The 25,103-nt window shown below is 42.9% G+C and overlaps 1 protein-coding gene across 1 annotated transcript in view; it reads left to right on the forward strand.

Moving 5' to 3' along the window:
• Positions 1–25,103, forward strand: part of LHX4 (LIM homeobox 4) — a 61,153-nt gene that overhangs the window by 16,806 nt on the left and 19,244 nt on the right. The window contains exon 2 of the mRNA XM_056530015.1: positions 8,266–8,437. Coding sequence (XP_056385990.1) covers positions 8,266–8,437 — 172 coding nt within the window. The remainder of the gene's footprint in view (positions 1–8,265; positions 8,438–25,103) is intronic.

Genomic DNA, 25,103 nt, shown 5'->3' on the forward strand with positions numbered 1-25,103 from the left:
TATTATTCATTAAAGTAACAAAAAAAACCTTAAGGGGTATCCAACTATACCTGGTGGTCACTTACCCTTGGTACCTCTTTGTGCTTGGTAAAATTATTATGAGCCTCTGCTATCTGGGAGCTGGGGTACATATCCACTGCAGTCCCTCCCCCTAATGGAGCATCCAGGGTATGGGTGTTGGGTAAGGGACAGGTACCAGCACGTGTCCACAAAACCCCTCCTTTACCAGCTTTAGTCACTGCTCAGTTCATTTGCTTGAGCAGTCTGCCATCTACCAGACACTTTATGAAAAGTGGATGCCACTGGAGTATAAGATATGATGTAAGAGCAGAATAGCGAGCGCAGCTCTGGAGGTGACTGAAGAATAAGACATTAGCAGTACAGTGACTACATCTCTGGAGGTAACTGGAGGATAATATATGATCTAACAGCAGAATAGCGAGCGCAGCTCTGGAGGTGACTGAAGAATAAGACATTAGCAGTACAGTGACTACATCTCTGGAGGTAACTGGAGGATAATATATGATCTAACAGCAGAATAGTGAGTGCAGCTCTGGAGGTGACTAGAAGATAAGACATACTACACACACATAGCTTGCATACACATACAGATATTACTTATACACACTCACATACATAGCTTACTTGTCTGTCCTTTGTGCACTGAGGTGGCTCCACACTGTGTTGGACCTTTCAGTCATGTGACTCACAGGCAGGTCCTTAACCACTCGGCTCTATAGAGTAGTGCAGGGAAGATTATCCTACACATCCCTGCATAGAGGTAACAGATTCCTCCCTGTGCCAGGGGGACATGCCCCTCTTAAATACACCATTGATATGTGGGAGAAGAATGATGGCAAAGACAGGCCCCTTATTTTATTTTTTTTAAATCTTGCCAGGCTCCTGATGGCAGTACTGCCCTGATGGCTGACCTGGTGACATCCTCGTCCAATGGGCATTCTAGGCCAGTAATATACTTCACCAATAGGTGGCACCAGCCCTGTGTCTGAGACACTAATGATATCTGTCTCTTGGCTAATGGTTGTTTGCAAAGTTCTAAAATCATGTTTTACTTCTAAACTCAAGAGGTGTAGAAGCTGGTCTGGCTGAGCTGCAGCATGCTCCTCCCTCCAGCACCCCTCCCTGCACTGAGCCTTGTACATTAATAATGCAGGGAAGGGTGTGGGAGGGACGAGGCATGCATGCACCATATCAGACCATCCTTTATGACTCTTTTTAGGTATAGTATAGAATACCTTTGCAAACAGCCATCAGCTAAAATGTATATATATTTTTTTTATATCAGCTATCTACTCATGTCTGCACATTAGAATATGAGATAGAGCTGACAGCTTCCTTTAAAGGGGTACTCCGGTGGAAAACTTTTTTTTTTTTAAATCAACTGGTGCCAGAAAGTTGAAAGTTTGTAAATTACTTCTATTAAAAAATCTTAATCCTTCCAACACTTAATAGCTGCTGAATACTACCAAGGAAATTATTTTCTTTTTGGAACACAGAGCTCTCTGCTGACATCACGAGCACAGTGCTCTCTGCTGACATCTCTGTCCATTTTAGGAACTGTCCAGAGCAGCATATGTTTGGGGATTTTCCCCTACTCTGAACAGTTCTTAAAATGGACAGAGATGTCAGCAGACAGCTCTGTGTTCCAAAAAGAAAATCATTTCCTTGGTAGTATTCAGCAGCTAATAAGTGCTGGAAGGATTAAGATTTTTTAATAGAAGTAATTTACAAATCTGTTTAACTTTCTGGTACCAGTTGACTTAAAAAAAAAAAAGTTTTCCACCGGAGTACCCCTTTAAGGCTTTGATGCCCAGTAAGATAGCGCCTGATCCTTTAGAAATACAATAGATTAAGATCCATCTTCATTCCTTACCTTACTATAGTTATTATGTAATATACATTGCAGGATTGTATAACGTAGGCACTATATGGTGACCCATCAAAGTAGATCATCAATAGAAATATCTTTCCGGATTACCATTCATACAACAGCCAGTCATAGCTGTGAGAATGGGGCCAAACTATAATTTTCCTATATACTCCTTGATATAATAACCCAGTCATTACATTGATATCATAGATAACATTTTGCTTTCTTACGTCAATGCTACTCTCAACTTTTTGGTTCTTAAAGGGGTACCCTGGGCAACTGAACTTATTCTCTATCCATGGATCTCCTGTATGGGGCCTGACTACTTACCCGTCCTTGGCACATTCTCAGCCCCCACCGTCCAAGACGAGTGCAAGTGACAGCCTGCTCAGCCAATCACCGGCCGCAGCAATGTCCCGGCTAAGCCGGTGATTGGTTGAGTGGACCGTCACTTTCACTTTTCTTGGATGGTGGGAGCTGAGAGTGCTGAGAGGACGATAAGTAGCTAGGCACTGTACAGGAGACCATGGATAGGGAATAAGTTCAGTTCTCCGGAGTACCCCTTTAAGGATAAATCTGAAGCCAGATTGGTCCTGTGCATTGTTAAAGGCAAAGAGTCAAGAACTCATATTGGCCAATATGTATTCTTTATTAAACCATTTTTTCCTTTTAATTTCTGGCATCAGACAATTAAAGGAGTACTCCGATGCTAGTTTTTTTTTTATGGTAAACTAACCCTAAAGCAAAGTTATATAACATTGTAAATGACTTACCTTATCCATGTCGCTCTTTTCCTGGTCTTCTCCCGCATTTCTCCTTCTAACGGAAGCTGGCTCCTTTTTCTTCAATCTATGACGCTCGACCGCTGTTTCTTCTGCACCGCCGCCATCTTAGCCCGGTGACTCATCGCTCCCATGAGTCACTGCGGGCTGAGGCCGGCCTCCCAGCCCGGAGCCGGCTACTCCCCCAAAAGTTAATTTATTCTGCGCATGCGCAGTACTACGCAAATAGCGTAGGGCTAACGCTAGGCTCCTATCGCTGCCTACGTTAGAGCCCTACGCTATTTGCGACCAGACAGACGGATCGTATCATCTTCATCCAGCACTGAAACGGTTAACCTGAGGGTTCTGACCTATCCACTGCCGGGCACAGGTGACTTCTGCCGTACATTAACTCTTTCGGTGACTGGTCCATGCTTACAGGAGATTTTAGCAAGTTTAGAACGCCAGGTATTTGGGGGAAAAAAAAAAAAAAAAAAGGATTTTTTTTTCACAATTCTGTTAAAAATTTGATTTATTTCTAAAATAAAAATCTCTCTCCGCATATATTCACATCCATATGGTAATGTTCCCAAAAATGTATTGGCTTTATTAGGGGCGTGGCACGAACGTCACCACCGTACGTGATCTCAGGTGTTTAGCGCAGATGGACACATTTTTGTAGTAGTGCACAAGGGTTATGTCAATGTTTCCCAACCAGGGTGTCTCCAGCTGTTGCTAAACTACAATTCCCAGCATGCCCGGACAGCCGAAGGCTGTCCGGGCATGCTGGGAGTTGTAGTTTTGCAACGGCTGGAGGCACCCTAGTTGGGAAACACTGCGCTAGTGGACACATGGAAGGAGGGAAGGAACTTTATTATAATTTATTATAATTTCCTTGGGAGGGGGGGGGGGGGGGGGAGAGAGCAGCAGCTAACAGGAAGCTGGTGCAGGGAGTCATGGGAAATGTAGTCTTAATGACATGGCTGCTTACAGGTGGCAATTACAAGAGAATGGCTGGGCCAAATTTTTACCAGCACTCCAGAGTACTCCTTTAAGAGCACCTACAAATTGTATGTACCTACAAATTGTATGTGTATGTACCCTATCGGAGGACACAATGGAGAGTTCAGGGAATGTAATGCGCCATGTTGTGTTCTAGCGAATAAGACGATCATAGAACACAAACGTTTGTGTACCCGCGTTGTCCTATGCGCCTCCGTACACGCGCGTTCACACAGATGGACACCAATCTGCCAATCCATTAGCATATTGCAGCCTTTCGTAGAAAGTATACACTTACTGCACAGTATTTAATACTAGGCCAAATCCTATTTACAGATAAACAGCAGCATTTTCTTAAGATGTTTGGCTGTTCTGCATCTTTCCGTGTCTGGAAGATTTTATTCTAATTCTTTTGTAGCAGATCTTTAAAAGGGGAGGACAGAGAGATTATGATCTGACCTTAATCCTAATCCCTCATTGCCCTGGGGACCTGTAAGGAACTCATAGGCGATGTGTCATCCCAGAAAATAATGCAATAATCTTACAAATATTCAGTGCGACTTACATAAAATTCCCCTTCACTATAATTATTAATAGACATTTTTTCATGACATATTGCATATATTTCATTTAAGGGGGTACTCCGGTGAAAAACTTTTTATTTTTAATTTTTTTCTTTTTTAAATCAACTGGTGCCAGAAAGTTAAACAGATTTGTAAATTACTTCTATTAAAAAAATCTTAATCCTTCCTGTACTTATTAGCTGCTGAATACTACAGTGGAAATTCTTTTCCGTTTGAAACACAGAGCTCTCTGCTGACATCATGAGCACAGTGCTCTCTGCTGACATCTCTGTCCATTTTAGGAACTGTCCAGAGTAAAAGGAAATCCCCATAGCAAACATCTGCTGTTCCGGACAGTTCCTAAAATGGACAGAGATGTCAGCAGAGAGCACTGTGCTCATGATGTCAGCAGACAGCTCTGTTTCAAGAAGAAAAGAATTTCCGCTGTAATATTCAGCAGCTAATAAGTACAGGAAGGATTAAGATTTGTTAATAGAAGTCATTTACAAATCTGTTAAACTTTCTGGCACCAGTTGATTTAAAAAAAAAAAAAAAAGTTTTTCACCGGAGTACCCCTTTAAAAAAAAAAGCATAGCCAATGACAGGAGCTAAAACAATTGTATGGGGTACAGTTTACCGGATAGTCCTGCATTTGTTGCAAGCATTTATTTATTGTGACTTTTTTTTTTCTTTTTTGTTTTATACCTTTTTAGGGTAGGGTCACACGTACAGTATTCTGTGCATATTTGATGTGCAGGATTTGAAGTTGTAGATTTTATGTTGCAGATTTCAATGTAAATGAATTGACTGCACACAGCATCAAATCTGGAGCTTTAAAGGAGTATTCCAGGAAAAAACTTTTTTTTTTCTTATATCAACTGGCTCCAGAAAGTTAAACAGATTTGTAAATGACTTCTATTAAAAAATCTTAATCCTTCCAATAATTATCAGCTGCTGAAGTTGAGTTGTTGTTTTTTGTCTGACAACAGTGCTCTCTGCTGACATCTCTGCTTGTCTCGGGAACTGCACAGAGTAGAAGAGGTTTGCTATGGGGATTTACTTCTAAACTGGGCGGTTCCCGAGGAGGACTTAGACAGAAAAGAACAGCTCAGCTTCAGCAGCTCATAAGTATTGAAAGGAATAAGATTTTTTTTATAGAAGTGATTTACAAATCTGTTTAATTTTCTGGAGCCAGTTAATATATATAAAAAACGTTTTTTCCTGGATAACCCCTTTAAATGGGTACTCTACTGCCCCAGCATTCGGAACATTTTGTTCCGAAAGCTGGGTGCGGGCTGGGGGGTTGTGATGTCACGGCCACGCCTCTTGTGATATCATACCACGCCCCTCAATGCAAGTCTATGGGAGGGGGCGTGGCATGCGCCACGCCCCCTCCTATAGTCTTGCATTGAGGGGGCGTGGCGTGATATCACAAGAGGCGTGGCAGTGACGTCATGACCTCCACAGCCCGCACCCAACGTTCGGAACAAAATGTAGGCTATAGGAAGAGGATTCTGCGTTTTGAACAAAAATTTAAGTGCTTAAAAAAAATAGTGAAGATAAACGGCACAAACAAAAATTCATTCATTCATGTGACAACATTTTGGTGCGATTTTGACGATTTTGGCATAAAGTAGACCAACTTGTAGTTGGTATGAATTTAGACTAGACAGTCTAGAGATGTTTGTAAGAATTAGGCAGTTTTAGTAAATTCCCCCCATTGTTTGTAAATTATGTAAAAATTTATATAATTATGTAAAATGATATAAAAGGTGACACGGGCAGATAGAAAAGACACTAGCTAAAGCTCACAGATCAGCCTCCCCCTCCCTGTGAAATGACCTCTGCACAGGTCACAGAGGTCACATAGCCACCTCATACAAAGAATAGGGTCTGGAAATTTCCATGGTGTCTATATCCATGGGCTATGCCATAAAGCATATCATTAAATGCTGTTATAGGCAGCTCAGGAAAGATGGCAGTCCCCATAATAATGTACTTAAAATAAAAATTTAAAAACATATAATCAGAAAATAGAAACAGAGACACATTCACTTTTACTAGACAGCTCCAAATACTTATAATGGGGTCCTAGTGTGAAGCAGGATAGAGATCGTTGAAAGGAGTGAAGTGCACTACTGTGCGTTTCATTCCTCTCTTTATAGTAATCAATGTGGTTCTAAAACACGTCTCTTTGCCTACAAATCCCAGCATGCCCGCAAAGCCAAAGGCCCTCCTTTCCTGCAGGCTGCTCCTTTACCCCCTCCTTTGTGTTTTCAGAGAGGAGTCTGATAGGACAGGGCAGGAGTGTTCTATCAAGGTGTACAACATATAAAAAGATTTGATTCTGCCAGCGCCCATTTAAGTATACGCCTGTAAATGTTCAGATTTAATAAATAAACAAACACATCTTTTCAGCTTTATTGTTAAAATAATATTTAATTATGTTGATCCACAAATATATATATATATATATATATATATATATATATATATATCACAGTGCCCCTCCTCCACCTGCTCAGAAGTTGCTGTCCTAGAACATAGTGCTGAAGTATAGTGGCCACAACTATGTACATCAATGGGGTTCTAGCTACTTAACCCTTTGAGGACCAAGGGACGTAGTTGTCCTGTATCAGGCAATTAAAAACATGGGACAAATACGTCCCTTTGTTCTCAAAGGGTTAGATGCATATTCCAGAATTTTCTTTTTATTTGACTATCCGACAGGGGCTGTAAAGTTAGTGTAGTTCATAATATAGTGTCTGTACCTGTGTTTCATGGTGGTCTCGCAATTCTTTTGTAATTTTTTGCCCCAATTTTTATTTTTAACAGCATGCAAAATGAGTGTTGCCTTGGGTTTTCCCAGGTTGCAGTGCAGCCTGAGACATTACATCACAAGTCAGGTGTGCAGAGGGAGCCTGTCTTTGCTTGAATGGGTTGAGCTCCTGGGAGATCCTGCAAGAAATTTTAGTTTTGCAACAGCTGAAGGTACTCTGGTTAGAAAACACTGGTCTATTGCATGGAAGGGAGCCCAGGTGTGTTTCAGTGGGTCGGGTGGCTGATGTGTGGGAGGGAAAAATATAACTTCACACTTACAAACAAGGAATCATGGAACTTGTAGTTGGAGGGAGGGAACTCCCACAGGAAATAGCCATTTAAAAAAAGATAGCCACTGTGTTAGGGTAATCCCACAACATAGCCATTTAGCCCCAAGACAAGCACAGATCCTTCCTAAGGGTACATTCACACGAGCGGATGCACAGTGTATTTTACGCTGCGGATCCGCCACTGAAGGACCCTCTATTCTGCCTTCACATGTGCCTGCTCGTAGCGGCAATACGCCGCTACGTGCAGACACACTGAAACAATGTGCGAGTCGCCGCGCATGCGCGGTGTACTCACGCACATTGCAGCCGCTCCCCCTGCTCAATGAGCTAGGCTGAGAGCTGCCACAATGTGCGAGTATACTGCGCATGCACGCGGCGACTCGCACATCGCACTGTATCTGCTCATAGTGGCGCATTGCCGCTCTGAGCAGGCACATGTAAAGACAGAATACAGAGGGTCCTTCAGTGGCGGATCTGCAGCGAAATCCGCTGCGAAAATCCGCTCGTCTGAACGTACCCTTAACATGTCCACTACTGTCTTGCGGATAAGTACTAAAATTACCTTATGGTAGATAACCCCTTTAATCTATGTCCTTAGATAAGTATGGTTTTCCCAACCAGGTTGCCTCCACCGTTTGCCAAACTACAACACCCAGCGTGCCCGGACAGCCAAAGGCTGTCCGGGCACGCTAGGAGTTGTAGTTTGGAAACAGCTGGAGGCACCCTGGTTGGGAATAACTGGGTTAATAAAACAAAATACAACAAAGAATAACAATGCCGCCTTCCTCGCCCAGCAGTCATGGTCCCATAGTGATCAGTTGTTGGATATTTGAGGGCTGGTCCGTATACTGACAGTAAACGTATGGCGAGCATTACAGTAAACCTGGTGTTGTATTTATTCCCCATTAATTTTCGGTCATTGCTCTTTGTTTCCACAGAGATTCCGCGCTGCTCTGGATGTAATGAGCACATATTAGATAAATTCATCCTGAAGGTTCTAGATCGTCACTGGCACAGCGCATGCCTTAAGTGTTGCGAGTGCCAGGTACCGCTGGCCGAACGCTGCTTCTCCCGGGCTGGAAACGTTTACTGTAAAGAAGACTTCTTCAAGTGAGTTCCAAATCTTTAATCACATTTCAGCATCTTTGAATATTTATATACAGGATAGAAGGATGAAATGGATAAAGACAGACTGCTCGCATATTTCCTGGTCCAAAATCTTATCACATCTTATGATATGAAGATTTCTATACAGTAGATGTAGTAAAATAAATAAAATAAAAATATTCTGCATGTATTTGTATCCCCTGCATTGTATATAGTGGAAGTGGTTCTTGTTCATTGGTTCAGAGTATTACATGGGCCATAGATTCTATAAAGAACGGTTTATGGCTTAAAGGGGTACTCCACCCCTAGACATCTTATCCCCTATCCAAAGGAAAGGGGATTACATGTCTGGTTGCTGGGACCACCCCCGCATTCTCTGGGCCGGGGCCCGGCTTCGGGTGGCCGTGGTGTAAAGCCACACCCCCTCCATTCATGTGAAGGGGCGTGACAGCTGTGGTCGAGAGGACAAGATGTCTAGGGGCGGAGTACCCCTTTAAGGGTATTTGTACAGTACATACAGTAAATAAAATAGGAAAGTCTATGGAGTAAATAGTGCATGTATCATGTGGCAATATACCTAAAGCCCTTGAGTCCTTGGACTGGAGGACCCATGTTGTTTTGTCCATAAGGCTGTCCAGTGGGCACAAAGATTGCGGTTTATGGCCATATTCTAGGATGAGATGCGTGTAAACAAATCCTATTTCCCATGTTGTAGTTGTGATCCCCAAAATTCCCTCAGATTTTTTAGTATAGAGGTTATGTATTATTTTTTGGCTTAATGGTGCATGTTTTCAAACACAACTGGGCTGGCACAACCCACAGAGTGGGCCTTATGGGTGTACGACCTCTGTGACCACATAGAACATATTAGTAGTTCCCACCAATAGCCGAGTATGTAAAATGTCAAGACCAGCAGGATATTGTCCTGTATCAAAAGAGGAATGAAGAGGGACATAATATCACATTATAAACCATTGGTGCGGCCTCACCTGATATATGCTGTTCAGTTTTGGGCATCAGTTCATAGGGTACAATGATGGCAAGGGGCATGGATCATCTTAATGATGAGAAAAGATTGAAAAAAAAAATTACATTTTACTAATCCTAAGGGGGATATGATCAACTTGGGTATAAACATGGACCATAATATTAATAATAATGCATATCTAAAAAATAAAAAGAATTCTTACATTTCTTTTTTTTTAATAATTGTTTATTTTCGTTTTTGTTTAAATTTGGTGCTCCTACACATTACCAGCACACAAAAAAAGGTGTAAAAAAATGCTTCACTTACACCTACAATGATAAATGCTTCACTTACACCTACAATGACAATTGCTTCACTTACACCTACAATGATAAATGCTTCACTTACACCTACAATGATAAATGCTTCACTTACACCTACAATGATAAATGCTTCACTTACACCTACAATGATAAATGCTTCACTTACACCTACATTGATAAATGCTTCACTTACACCTACAATGATAAATGCTTCACTTACACCTACAATGATAAATGCCAGCCAATATGTTGATATTATCTGAACCCTGTATGTTAGTATTATCTAAGCCCTATGGCCCAGATTTAACAAAGAATGTCTACGGTAGAGCTATTTTCCCACATTTATTTGAGTGATGGGTTTGACTAGCGTGCATCTTATTTATCAAGAAGGTGCAGCAGGATGATGAATTTTGCGCAGCTCTGCTGTGGTGGGAAAAAGCTCTACCACATACACATTTTCTAGACGTTTGTGAGGGAGGGAAGTAGATGCTTTCCCGGGTCCTGAATTTGTCAGGTTAGGTGTTTTTACTTACTTTAACTGAGCTGCCTGGACATTTTAACTTGCATTTTAGACGGGGTTAAAGTTGGTCATCACCGTGATCGCTGATGTCTGGCATTAGAGATGGGTCTTGGTGGCAGATAGTCGCCAGGACCACCCAGCTATGACCTGCGTTCAGCTCCTGAGTATGTGTCATAGAAGGGGAGTGGGACGCTGTCGTCCACAAGAGGTTAAAGGTTGAATTGCGGAAGGTAGAAGTGATTCTCACGCCTACTGGTAGGTGGTGTAGCTTTGCACCTAAAAAAGTACCTTTGCGCACAAAATAGCGACTTTTGACAAAAGTCACAAATGATAAATACGTGACCAAAAAGAAAAAGTTCTATGGGTAGGCAAAAAGAGTGAAACTGTCTATATCAAAAGACGCATAAAAGTCGCTAAATATGCTGCTTGCGTCTGAACTGCGCCAAAACATAGACAAAAAAATGCTCTAAAAGCAATGATAAATCTCCCCCTATATATTGGTATTATCTGAGCCCTGTATGTTGGTATTATCTGAGCCCTGTATGTTGGTATTATCTGAGCCCTGTATGTTGGTATTATCTGAGCCCTGTATGTTGGTATTATCTGAGCCCTGTATGTTGGTATTATCTGAGCCCTGTATGTTGGTATTATCTGAGCCCTGTATGTTTATATTATCTGAGCCCTGTATGTTTATATTATCTGAGCCCTGTATGTTGGTATTATCTGAGCCCTGTATGTTGGTATTATCTGAGCCCTGTATGTTGGTATTATCTGAGCCCTGTATGTTGGTATTATCTGAGCCCTGTATGTTGGTATTATATGAGCCCTGTATGTTGGTATTATCTGAGCCCTGTATGTTGGTATTATCTGAGCCGTGTATGTTGGTATTATCTGAGCCCTGTATGTTGGTATTATCTGAGCCCTGTTTGTTGTTATTATCTGAGCCCTGTATGTTGGTATTATCTGAGCCCTGTATGTTGGTATTATCTGAGCCCTGTATGTTGATATTATCTGAGCCCCGTATGTTGGTATTATCTGAGCCCTGTATGTTGATATTATCTGAGCCCCGTATGTTGGTATTATCTGAGCCCCGTATGTTGGTATTATCTGAGCCCCGTATGTTGGTATTATCTGAGCCCTGTATGTTGATATTATCTGAGCCCTGTATGTTGGTATTATCTGAGCCCTGTATGTTGGTATTATCTGAGCCCTGTATGTTGGTATTATCTGAGCCCTGTATGTTGATATTATCTGAGCCCTGTATGTTGATATTATCTGAGCCCTGTATGTTGATATTATCTGAGCCCCGTATGTTGGTATTATCTGAGCCCCGTATGTTGGTATTTTCTGAGCCCCGTATGTTGGTATTATCTGAGCCCCGTATGTTGGTATTTTCTAAGCCCTGTATGTTGATATTATCTGAGCCGTGTATGTTGGTATTATCTGAGCCGTGTATGTTGGTATTATCTGAGCCCCGTATGTTGATATTATCTGAGCCGTGTATGTTGGTATTATCTGAGCCCTGTATGTTGGTATTAACTGAGCCCTATATGTTGTTATTATCTGAGCCCTGTATGTTGGTATTTTCTAAGCCCCGTATGTTGGTATTATCTGAGCCCTGTTTGTTGTTATTATCTGAGCCCTGTATGTTTATATTATCTGAGCCCTGTTTGTTGTTATTATCTGAGCCCTGTATGTTGGTATTAACTGAGCCCTGTATGTTGTTATTATCTGAGCCCTGTATGTTGGTATTATCTGAGCCCTGTTTGTTGGTATTATCTGAGCCCTGTATGTTGCTATTATCTGAGCCCTGTATGTTGGTATTATCTGAGCCCTGTATGTTGGTATTATCTGAGCCCTGTATGTTGATATTATTTGAGCTCTGTATGTTTATATTATCTGAGCCCTGTATGTTGGTATTATATGAGCCCTGTATGTTGATATTATCTGAGCCCTGTATGTTGGTATTATCTGAGCCCTATATGTTTATATTATCTGAGCCCTGTATGTTGATATTATCTGAGCCCTGTATGTTTATATTATCTGAGCCCTGTATGTTGATATTATCTGAGCCCTGTATGTTGGTATTATCTGAGCCCTGTATGTTTATATTATCTGAGCCCTGTATGTTGATATTATCTGAGCCCTGTATGTTGGTATTATCTGAGCCCTGTATGTTTATATTATCTGAGCCCTGTATGTTTGTATTATCTGAGCCCTGTATGTTGGTATTATCTGAGCCCTGTATGTTGGTATTATCTGAGTCCTGTATGTTGGTATTATATGAGCCCTGTATGTTGGTATTATATGAGCCCTGTATGTTTGTATTATCTGAGCCCTGTATGTTGGTATTATCTGAGCCCTGTATGTTGATATTATCTGAGCCCTGTATGTTGGTATTATCTGAGCCCTGTATGTTTATATTATCTGAGCCCTGTATGTTGGTATTATCTGAGCCCTGTATGTTGGTATTATCTGAGCCCTGTATGTTGGTATTATCTGAGTCCTGTATGTTGGTATTATATGAGCCCTGTATGTTGATATTATCTGAGCCCTGTATGTTGCTATTATTTGAGCCCTGTATGTTAATATTATCTGAGCCCTGTATGTTGGTATTATATGAGCCCTGTATGTTGGTATTATTTGAGCCCTGTATGTTGATATTATCTGAGCCCTGTATGTTGGTATTATTTGAACCTTGTAATACTGCAAATGATGTGACAGTCTACACAAAGAGACACACCACTTAATTTTTAATAGTGTGTTTTTTAAATAAAGAGCCCTGAATGTTGGTATTATATGAGCCCTGCAGGAAGTAACTCCCAAGGGGAGGAAACCAGCGGTCCAGATTCCAGTCATGATATAGCAAAAACTGCAAGTTTTATTTTTATCTTTCCATTGGTGAGATCAAACAGTAGCTGTTCTGGAACCTCTCTTATCTGAGCCCTGTTTGTTGATAGTATCTGAGCCCTGAATGTTGATACTGTCTGAGCACTGTATGCTGGTACTGCATTGTATGAACCTTCTATGCTGGTATTATCTGAGCCCTATATTTTGGTATTATCTTAGTCATGTTTGTTGGTATCATGGCATCCCATCCTGGATGACACTAATAATTCTGTACCATAAAATTTTTGTACTCTCTGTGATAGTATACCACATGTGGGCACCAGCAGTAGGCACCACACAAGGCACTGACAAATCCATGGTTTGCCCTGAGAGCCAATAAACCATGAAATACTAGTAGGTCTCCCAATACCAGAGTGTAAGTGATGTGTCTCTGGTTGGCTTTTCATAGCAAAACCTCTGACTTTCTTCCCTTTAAAACGGACACCCATATGCTGTACCAAAGTGTTCGTACCAGTATATATGGACCATACTAATTTATGGACTATTATTCCTAGCCAGTGTAACTCGGCTCTGCGTGTCCCTAAATTCTGCGGTCTCGCTGCAGGGCTACTTACCCATGTCTTCCACTAATTGATTGATGTGACATTTATTGGATTAGAAATCAAACTCTGTTAGCAAAGAACAACCATAATAGAATTATATACAGACAATATTGGGGGTAGCTTAAATTTGTGTTTTCTTTACACATAAAATAAAGGTGGACACATATAGGAAATTTAGCAAATACTGATTTTATAAACCTTGGACTTTTGCAGAGTAAGATGTATTATTTTATATAGTCACTTTTTTGTTCTAAAGGTTCTAAAACACTTTACAGCTCTGTTGTAGGAGTTTTATTTATTTACATGCATGTGTCCATACAGCAGATCTGTATAAAAGAGCTATATACATTACTCTCTATGTATGGATCCTATTCACATACCATTATATCTGGTCCCAAATATTAATTTGGGAGCCAAAATGTAATATAATTGTCTTTGATATGTATATTCCATTATTCATTCATTGATTCCACCTAATAAGTCTCCAGGTTGCAATATGTTCATAGTTGTTTTTCAGAATTCAGCTTGCAATTAACTTTTGCCAAGTCCTATTTTCAGGGGCTGAATTTTTATGGGATGAAAGGCAGGTTGGGCTTTCATCCTACTTCCTGGGCCACTCCATCTTCAGACAAGCCAAGATCAGCACAGGTGCTGAAGACAGCTTGTCACTGGACTTTAAGGCTAAGTTTCCACTTGTTTTTTTGCTAAAGTCAGAAGTGGATCCATAAGGGAGGAGAAGCATAAGTCCTTCCTTTATATGTCCTATTCCTTTTGAATACATTTCTGGCTTTGGCTCAAAAACTGCAGTGGCAGTGTTCCAAAAACTGCCAGAAAAAATACCAAGTGGAAACTTAGCCTAAGAATGGCTTTATGACTTTCAGTCTGTCTTGAGAGGCTGTGAAGTAGAACATTTTTTGTTTGTTTTCTTGGGTGGTCGGTAGTAAGTCACTTGTATTGTGAGGGGCAAGTTTAAGTGCATAGTTAATGCTTAAACAAGCAGGTTTGGTTTTGTGCCCGTGTGAATACGGCTGTACATTTTGTTTTGGACAATAAAGAGCGGGGCCTTGCATTTAAACTATGTCACTGTCTCTGACTGATATTTTTTTTGCTGTTTGCCCATCTCTACCAAGCTAAACTCCAACTAACTTTATACTACCCAAGAGTGCCAATTTTGGTGCTATAGTACTGATAACCATCTATGGTGGCATATCTGGCCCTGTAAGGGTAAATTCACATTTGGCAGATTTGCTGGCAAAATTGTGCACCAAATCATGTGGATTTTGGTGCTGATTTTAAAACAGAAGATTTCACTGCACAAATGGATAATCTCCACAATTGAGCAGACAGGGGGAGATTTATGAAAACCTGTGTGAAGAAAGAGTGGTGTAGTTGTCCATAGCAACCAATCAGATTGCTTCTTTCATTTTTCCAGCCCTTTTTAAAAATGATAGAAGCGATCTGATTGGTTGCTATGGGCATCTGCACCACTCTTCCTCTACACAGGTTTTGATAAATCTCCCACATAATCTGTAGCACATTCCACAACAACAAGGTTATTTGCCTCCCAGTTGAGGTTAGTGGGAAAATGTTCTAAAAACATTTACAACTTTAACCCCTTAAAGGGGTATTCCAGGCAAAATAACTATTGGAAGGATTAAGATTTTTTAATAGAAGTAATTTACAAATCTGTTTAACTTTCTGGAGCCAGGTGATATATAAAAAAAAGTTTTGGCCTGGAATACCACTTTAAGGACCCAGCCAATTTTCACTGTAGGACCCGGCCATTTTTTGCATATCTGACCACTGTCACTTTAAGCATTAATAACTCTGGAATGCTTTTACCTTTCATTCTGATTCCGAGATAGTTTTTTGGTGACATATTCTACTTTATGTTAGTGGTAAAAAATGTTATCGATACTTGCATAATTTCTTGGTGAAAAATTCCAAAATTCGATGAAAAAATTGAAAAATGTTGCATTTTTTTTAAACTTTGAAGCTCTCTGCTAATAAGGAAAATGAATATTCCAAATGAATTATATATTGATTCACATATACAATATGTCTACTTTATGTTTCCATCATAAAGTTGACATGTTTTTACTTTTGGAAGACATCAGAGGGCTTCAAAGTATAGCAGCAATTTTCCAATTTTTCACAACATTTTCAAAATCGAAATTTTTCAGGGACCAGTTCAGTTTTGAAGTGGATTTGAAGGGCTTTCATATTAGAAATAACCCATAAATGACCCCATTATGAAAATTGAACCCCTCAAAGTATTCAAAATGACATTCAAAAGGTTTGTTAACCCTTTAGGTGTTTCACAGGAATAGCAGCAAATTGAAGGAGAAAATTCAAGATCTTCATTTTTTACACTGGCATGTTCTTGTAGACCCAGTTATTTTTTTTTTTACAAGGGGTAAAAGGAGAGAAATCTTCCTAAAATGTGTAACCCAATTTCTCTCGAGTAAGGAAATACCTCATGTGTATGTCAAGTGTTCGGCGGGCGCAGTAGAGGGCTCAGAAGGGAAGGAGCGACAGTGGGATTTTGGAGAGTGAGTTTTTCTGAATTTTTTTTGGGGGGCATGTCTCATTTAGGAAGCCCCTATGGTGCCAGAACAGCTAAAAAAAAAAACCACATGGCATACTATTTTGGAAACTACACCCCTCAAGGAACATAACAAGGGGTACAGTGAGCCTAAACACCCAACAAGTGTTTGATGACTTTTCGTTAAAATTGAAGGTGTAAATGTTTTTTTTTTTTCACTAAAATGCTGGTTTTACCTCAAAAAATTGTTTTTTACAAGGGATAATAGGACAAAATGCACCCCAAAATTTGTAACCCCATGTGTGGACGTCAAGTGCTCCGCTGGCGAACTACAATGCTCAGAAGAGAAGGAGTCACATTTGGCTTTTGAAAAGTGAATTTTGCTGAAATGGTTTTTGGGGGGCATGTCGCATTTAGGAAGCCCCTATGCTACCAGAACAGCAAAAAAAAAAAAAAACCCACATGGCATACTATTTTGGAAACTACACCCCTCAAGCAACGCAACAAGGGGTACAGTGAGCCTTAACACCTCACACGTGTTTGACGACTTTTTTTTAAAGTCGGATATGTAATTTTTTTTCACTAAAATGCAGTTTTTTCTCTTAATTTAACATTTTTTTTACAAGGGGTAATAGGAGAAAATGACCCCCAAAATTTTTAACCCCATTTCTTCTGAGTATGGAAATACCCCATGTGTGGACATCAAGTGCTCTGCGGGTGAACTACAATGCTCAGAAGAGGAGGAGCGCCATTGAGCTTTTGGAGACAGAATTTTGTAGGAATAGAAGTCAGGGGCCATGTGCGTTTACAAAGCCCCCCGTGGTGCCAGAACAGTGGACCCCCCCACATGTGACCCCATTTTGTAAACTACACCCCTCACAGAATTTAATAAGGGGTGCAGTGAGTATTTACACCCCACCTGCGTTTGACAGATCTTTGTAACAGTGGGCTGTGCAAATGAAAAATTAAATTTTTCATTTTCACAGACCACTGTTCCAAAAATCTGTCAGACACCTGTGGGGTGCAAATGCTTACTGTACCCCTTATTACATTACATGAGGGGTGTAGTTTCCAAAATGGGGTCACATGTGGGGGAGGGGGTCCATTGTTCTGGCACTATGGGGGCTTTGTAAACACACGTGGCCTTCAATTCCGGACAAATTTTCTCTTCAAAATCCCAATGGTGCTCCTTCTCTTCTGAGCATTATAGTTCACCTGCAGAGCACTTTACATTCACATATGGGGTATGTTCTCACTCAGAAGAAATGGGGTTACAAATTTTGGGGGGCTTTTTTCCTATTTTCCCTTGTGAAAATGAAAAATTTAGAGTAACATTTTTTTTTCAATTTTCCATCCAAATTTGAAGAATTTTCATTAAACACCTGTGGGGGTGTTAAGGCTCACTATACCCCTTGTTACATTCCATGAGGGGTTTAGTTTCCAAAATGGGGTCACATGTGGTATTTCTTTTTTTGCGTTTATGTCAGAACCGCTGTAAAATCAGCCACCCCTGTGCAAATCACAAATTTAGGCCTCAAATGTACATAGTGCGCTCTCACTCGTGAGCCTTGTTGTGCGCCCGCAGAGCATTTTACGCCCACATATGGGGTATTTCCGTACTCAAGAGAAATTGCGTTACAAATTTTGGGGGTATTTTTTCCTTTTAACACTTGTGAAAATAAAAAGTATGGGACAACACCAGCATGTTAGTGTAATTTTTTTAAATTTTTTTTTTACACTAACTGGCTGGTGTAGCCCCCAACTTTTCCTTTTCATAAGAGGTAAAAGGAGAAAAAGCCCCCTAACATTTGTAGTGCAATTTCTCCCGAGTACGGAAATACCCCATATAGTTACCGTACGAGTATAAGCCGACCCGAGTATAAGCCGAGACCCCTAATTTCAACCCAAAATCCCAGGAAAAGTTATTGACTCGAGTATAAGCCTAGGGTGGGAAATACCTCATCCCCCCCTGTCATCATCCAGACCCGTCATTAACATCCTCATCATCCCCTTGTCATCATCCCACACATCCCCCCTTCATCATCCCCTTGTCATCATCCCACACATCCCCTTATCATCCCACACATCCCCCCTTCATCATCCCCTTGTCATCATCCCACACATCCCCTTATCATCCCACACATCCCCCCTTCATCATCCCCTTGTCATCATCCCACACATCCCCCCTTCATCATCCCCTTGTCATCATCCCACACATCCCCTTATCCCACACATCCCCCCTTCATCATCCCCTTGTCATCATCCCACACATCCCCTTATCATCCCACACATCCCCCCTTCATCATCCCCTTGTAATCATCCCACACCCCCCCCCCTTCATCATCCCCACCCCCCTTCATCATCCCCACACCCCCCCCCCCCCCCTTCATCATCCTCTTCTCATCATTCGCCCTCAGTGGTCTTCAACCTGCGGACCTCCAGAGGTTTCAAAACTACAACTCCCAGCAAGCCCGGGCAGCCATCGGCTGTCCGGGCTTGCTGGGAGTTGTAGTTTTGAAACCTCCGGAGGTCCGCAGGTTGAAGACCACTGCGGCCTTCAACATGCGGACCTCCAGAGGTTTCAAAACTACAACTCCCAGCAAGCCCGGGCAGCCATCGGCTGTCCGGGCTTGCTGGGAGTTGTAGTTTTGAAACCTCCGGAGGTCCGCAGGTTGAAGACCACTGCGGCCTTCAACATCATCCAGCCCCCTCTCACCCCCTTTAGTTCTGAGTACTCACCTCCGCTCGGCGCTGGTCCGGTCCTGCAGGGCTGTCCGGAGAGGAGGTGGTCCGGTGAGGAGGTGGTCCGGGCTGCTATCTTCACCGGGGGCGCCTCTTCTCCGCGCTTCCGGCCCGGAATAGAGGCGTTGCCATGACAATGACGCATAAGTACGTTGGCAATGAACGCACCTCTGCGTCGTTGTCACGGCAACGTGACTATTCTGAGGCCGGGCCCGAAGCGCTTAGAAGAGGCGCCCCCGGTGAAGATAGCAGCCCGGAACCACTATGCCACCGGACCACCTCCTCTCCGGACAGCCCTGCAGGACCGGACCAGCGCCGAGCGGAGGTGAGTACTCAGAACTAAAGGGGGTGAGAGGGGGCTGGATGATGTTGAAGGCCGCAGTGGTCTTCAACCTGCGGACCTCCGGAGGTTTCAAAACTACAACTCCCAGCAAGCCCGGACAGCCGATGGCTGCCCGGGCTTGCTGGGAGATGTAGTTTTGAAACCTCTGGAAGTCCGCAGGTTGAAGACCACTGCGGGTGGGGGAGTTCACTCGAGTATAAGCCGAGGGGGGTGTTTTCAGCACGAAAAATCGTGCTGAAAAACTCGGCTTATACTCGAGTATATACGGTACATAGTTACATAGTTAGTACGGTCGAAAAAAGACATACGTCCATCAAGTTCAACCAGGGAATTGAAGGGTAGGGGTGTGGTGGGATATTGGGGGAAGGGATGGGATTTTATATTTCTGAATAAGCATTAATGTTATTTTGTTCCAGGAATGTATCTAACCCTGTTTTAAATGTATTAATCGTTCCTGCTGTGACTAGTTCCTGAGGTAGACTGTTCCATAAATTCACAGTTCTTATGGTAAAGAAGGCGTGTCGCCCCTTGAGACTAAACCATTTCTTCTCCAAACGGAGGGAGTGCCCCCTCGTCCTTTGGGGGGGTTTAACCTGGAACAGTTTTTCTCCATATTTTTTCTATGGGCCATTAATATACTTATATACGTTTATCATATCCCCCCTTAAATGTCTCTTCTCAAGACTAAACAATTGTAACTCCTTTAATCGCTCCTCATAGCTAAGATGTTCCATGCCCCATATTAGTTTAGTCGCGCGTCTCTGCACCCTTTCCAGCAACACAGTCTCCCTTTTATGGACTGGTGACCAAAACTGAACAGCATATTCCAGGTGAGGCCGTACCAATGCTTTATAAAGGGGGAGTATTATGTCCCTGTCCCTTGAGTCCATGCCTCTTTTGATACATGACAATATCCTGCTGGCTTTGGAAGCTGCAGCCTGACATTGCATGCTATTCTGAAGTCTGTGATCTACAAGTAGACCCAGATCCTTCTCTACAGTGACTCTGCAAGCTTAACACCCCCTACGACATACGATGCATGCAGGTTATTAGTACCCAGATGCATAACTTTACATTTATCCACATTGAACCTCATTTGCCAAGTGGATGCCCAGACACTTAGTCTATCCAAGTCATCTTGTAACTTATGCACATCCTCTATAGACTGTACTGTGCTACAAAGCTTGGTGTCATCTGCAAAGATAGAAACAGAGCTGTTAATACCATCCTCTATATCATTGCTAAATAAATTAAACAACAGCGGGCCCAGTACTGAACCTTGGGGTACACCAATAATTATCGGGGACCAATCAGAGTACGAATCATTGACCACCACTCTCTGGGTACGATCCATGAGCCAGTGTTCAATCCAGTTACAAACTAAAGTTTCCAAGCCCAAAGACCTTAACTTACCGGTCAGACGTCTATGAGGGACAGTGTCAAACGCTTTAGCAAAATCCAGAAACACTATATCCACAGTCATTCCTCTGTCAAGGCTTCTACTCACCTCTTCATAAAAGCAAATTAGATTGGTTTGACAACTTCTATCCTTAGTAAACCCATGCTGGCTATCACTTATACTACTATTATCCCCTATGTATTCCTGTATGTAATCCCTTATAAGTCCTTCAAACAATTTACCCACAATGCACGTTAGACTTACCGGTCTATAGTTTCCTGGCGAAGACCTAGAGCCCTTCTTGAAGATTGGTACCACATTCGCCTTGCGCCAGTCCCTTGGCACAATACCAGACACCAGAGAATCTCTAAATATCATGAACAAGGGTACAGATATTACTGAACTTACCTCTCTAAGAACTCTTGGGTGTAGTCCATCCGGTCCTGGAGATTTGCTTACATTTATATTACTTAACTTACCTTGTACCATCTCTACATTAAGCCAGTTCAGTACATTACATGATGTGTTACCAGCACTGACCTGGCCAATGTCAGCTCCTCCTTCTTCCATAGTATATACAGAACTAAAGAACCCATTCAGTAGCTCCGCCTTCTCCTGATCGCCAGTGACAACCTCCCCATTATTATTATTAAGGGGTCCTACATGCTCTGTCCTTGGTTTTTTTGCATTTATATATCTAAAAAAATATTTAGGATTAGTTTTGCTTTCTTTGGCCACCTGGCTCTCATTTTGCCCTAAACTGTTTCCTTGAAATACGACAGGGCTCCAAATTGAGAGAGTACCATGCACATTTGAGGACTAAATTAGGGATTGCACAGGGGTGGACATAGGGGTATTCTACGCCAGTGATTCCCAAACAGGGTGCCTCCAGCTGTTGCTAAACTCTCAGCATGCTTGGACAGTCAGTGGCTGTCCAGAAATGCTGGGAGTTGTTGTTTTGTAACAGCTGGAGGCTCCGTTTTGGAAACACTGCCGTACAATAGGTTCTTCATTTTTATTAGGGTGGACAGTGTAATAGGGTGTATATGTAGTGTGTTACCCTTTATTATGTGTTAGTGAAGTGTAGTGTTTTTAAGGTACATTCGCACTGGCAGAGGCTTGCAGTGAGCTTCCCACTAGAAATTTGCTCCGCGTCGAAAAATTTGCCGCAGCTCTTACTTGAAGCAGCAAACTTACTGTAAACCTGCCTGTGTGAATGTACCCTGTACATTCACATGGGGGGGGGGGGGGGGGAAACCTCCAGCTGTTTCAAAACTACAACTCCCAGCATTACTGACAGACCGTGCATGCTGGGAGTTGTAGTTTTGCAACAGCTGGAGGCACACTGGTTGGAAAACCCTCAGTTAGGTTCTGTTACCTAACTCAGTATTTTCCAACCAGTGTGCCTATAGCTGTTGCAAAACTACAACTCCCAGCATGTACTGATTGCCGAAGGGCATGCTGGGAGATGTAGTTATGCAACAGCTGGAGTTACGCAACTACAACTCCCAACTCCCAGCTGTATGCTGTTTGGGCATGCTGGGATTTGCAGTTTTGCAACATCTGGAGGGCTACAGCTGGAGACCACTGCACACTGATCTCCAAACTGTGGACCTCCAGATGTTGCAAAACTGCAAATCCCAGCATGCCCAGACAGCAAACAGCTGTGTGGGCATGCTAGGAGTTGTAGTTTTGCAAGATCTAGAGGGCCACAGTATAGAGATCACTGTGCAGTGGTCTCTAAATTGTAGACCTCCAGCTGTTGCAAAACTGAAAATCCCAGCATGCCCAAACAGCTGTCTGGGCATGCTGGGAGTTGTAGTTTTGTAACATCTGGAGGGCTACAGTGTAGAGACCACTGTATAGTGGTCCCAAACTGTAGCCCTCCAGATGTTTCTAGGCAACTCACCGGCTTCCGTAGGATCCAGGGAGCCAGCCGCACGACATCGCCGCCCGCCGATCACCGCAGCCGATCGTGTCCCGCTGCCTCCACAGATCGGTAAGTGGACTTCGGTGCCCGGTCCCCTTCGGTTTCCCCGTTCTGCCCCGCCTATTGTTGGTGGGCCGAACGGGGAAAACGAAAGTTAACCCCCCCACCTGATCTGCTATTGGTCGTCGCTTTTGATGACCAATAGCAGTGATAGGAGGGGTGGCACCCCTGCCACCTCACTCCTATCCTTTCAGGGGGATCGTAGGTGTCATGGAAAACCCTGATCCCCCTTATATATCGGGTGACCGTATGACCCGGAATAGGCGCAAATCGCAAGAGTGAATTCACTTCGATTTGCGCCGATCGCCGATATGAGGGGTCTGATGACCCCCCTGGGCATTTGCACGGGGGGCCTGCTGATCGATATTAGCAGTCACCCCGGTCCGGTCCCCACCCACAGCGCGGAGGGGACCGGAATTCCCACGGGCGTGCAGATACGCCCTGGGTCCTTAAGACCCAGGTACAGAAGGCGTATCCATACGCCCTGGGTCCTGTACTGGTTAAAGGGGTATTATTTGACTATGCTACAGGGGCTGTAAAGTTAGCGTAGTTCATAATATAGTGTCTGTACCTGTGTATGATGGTTTTCTCACAATTCTTCTGTGATTTTCACCCCAATATAAATTTTTACCAGCATATAAAAAGACTGTTGTCTCAGATTTTTCCCAGCTTGCAATGCGGCCGAGACCTGACTCACTAGTCAGCTGATGACAGGGAGCCTGTCTGCTTCAATGGGTGGAGCGATCGCTTGGTGAAAGAGATCAATCTGCAACTAATGCAACAGCTGTAGGCACACTGATTGAAAACCACAGGTCTTTTGATGGATGCAGCTCATTTATGTTTCAATGGGTGGAGTGGCTGATGTGTGGGAGGGAGGAAAATGGAATTGTGGGATTTGTAGTCAAAAAAAGAAAAGTCAAACAGAAAATACCAGATCACAAAAATCTAGCCACAGTGTTCTGGTAATCTCACAACATAGCCAGTTAGCCCCAAGACAAGCGCAGATCCTTCCTAAGCATGTCCATTACTGTCTGGCAGGTACGTACTAAAATCACCTTATGGTGGATAACCCCTTTAAATGGGTTATCCATCCTTAAAGGAGTACTTTAGTGGAATATAACTTATCCCTTATCCTTTAGAAAGGGGAAAGTTATAGATCACGGGGAGTCCGACCTCTGGGACCCCTGCGATCTCCTGTACGGGGCCGCGGCAGTCCACAAGAAGCGCTGTGCCATCCCCAGCAGGAAGCTGCGGCAGACTTGTAAAGGCTGGGGTGAGCTGCAGCACACACACCTCCTCCCTCCCCCACCCCTACCTGCTGTTCATTATTGATATACAGAGCCTGATGTTGGAAGTCAAACCCTGTACATCAATGCAGGTGGTGGTATTGGGGCCTCCATGTATCTCTATAGGATACATGGAGGGGGTGTGTCAGCCGCCATGTCATCTGGGGACGGAACACCCCCTTCCTGCGGACTGCCGCGGCCCTGTACAAGAGATCATGGGGGTCCCAGCGGCCGGACCCCCGAGATCTATAACTTATCCCCTATCCTTCGGATAGGGGATGTTATATTCCTCTACAGTATTCCTTTAAAAAAATGGTGGTCCCAGGATAGGACATGAATGTCCAACCTGCATCCCAATATAATTAGTAGTGGGGTGCAAAATACTGCAGGGGTTCTGAATGTTCTGATATAAGAAAGACAACTCATTTTGTTTGAAGAGCTTCTCCAATAAGATGTACATAACATTTTGTCACTCTTTTAATTGTATGTAGTACAGCACATCAGGCAGCACAAAGCCAATGCTCTGTGGGGGTTGGGTAGATTTCAAAATGGGATGGCCCCATACCACCACCCCTCCCTGCATTGATGTACAGGGTTTGGCTTCCAACATCAGGCTCTGTATATCAATCATGAACAGCAGGTAGGGGTGGGGGAGGGAGGAGGCGTGTGTGCTGCAGCTCAGCCCAGCCTTTACAAGTCTTGATTTTAAAACTTTGCAAGCAGCCATCAGCTAAGAGGTATCATTTGTTTTATCTCCCTATTAGCTATTCGCCCATGTCTGCAGCTCTGTGCATGATATAGAGCCGGCAGATTCTCTTTAAGTGAATTACCAAGAATCCATATGGTAGTAGACAGTGCAATAGTTGTGATGGGGGGGGGGAGAACATTATCTGTTATAGGGGAGAACGATATCTGGGATGGAGGAGACCATTGCGTGTAATGGGAGAGAACATTATGTGTGATGGGGGAGAACATAATCTGTGATGTGGGAGAACATAATCTGTTATAGGGGAGAACGATATCTGTGATGGAGTAGACCATTATGTGTAATGGGAGAGAACATTTTGTGTAATGTAAAGATAGGTAGAAGGCTGATCTGAAA

Source organism: Hyla sarda, chromosome 7 (assembly GCF_029499605.1).
Source record: "Hyla sarda isolate aHylSar1 chromosome 7, aHylSar1.hap1, whole genome shotgun sequence".
NCBI classification, from domain to species: Eukaryota; Metazoa; Chordata; class Amphibia; order Anura; family Hylidae; genus Hyla; species Hyla sarda.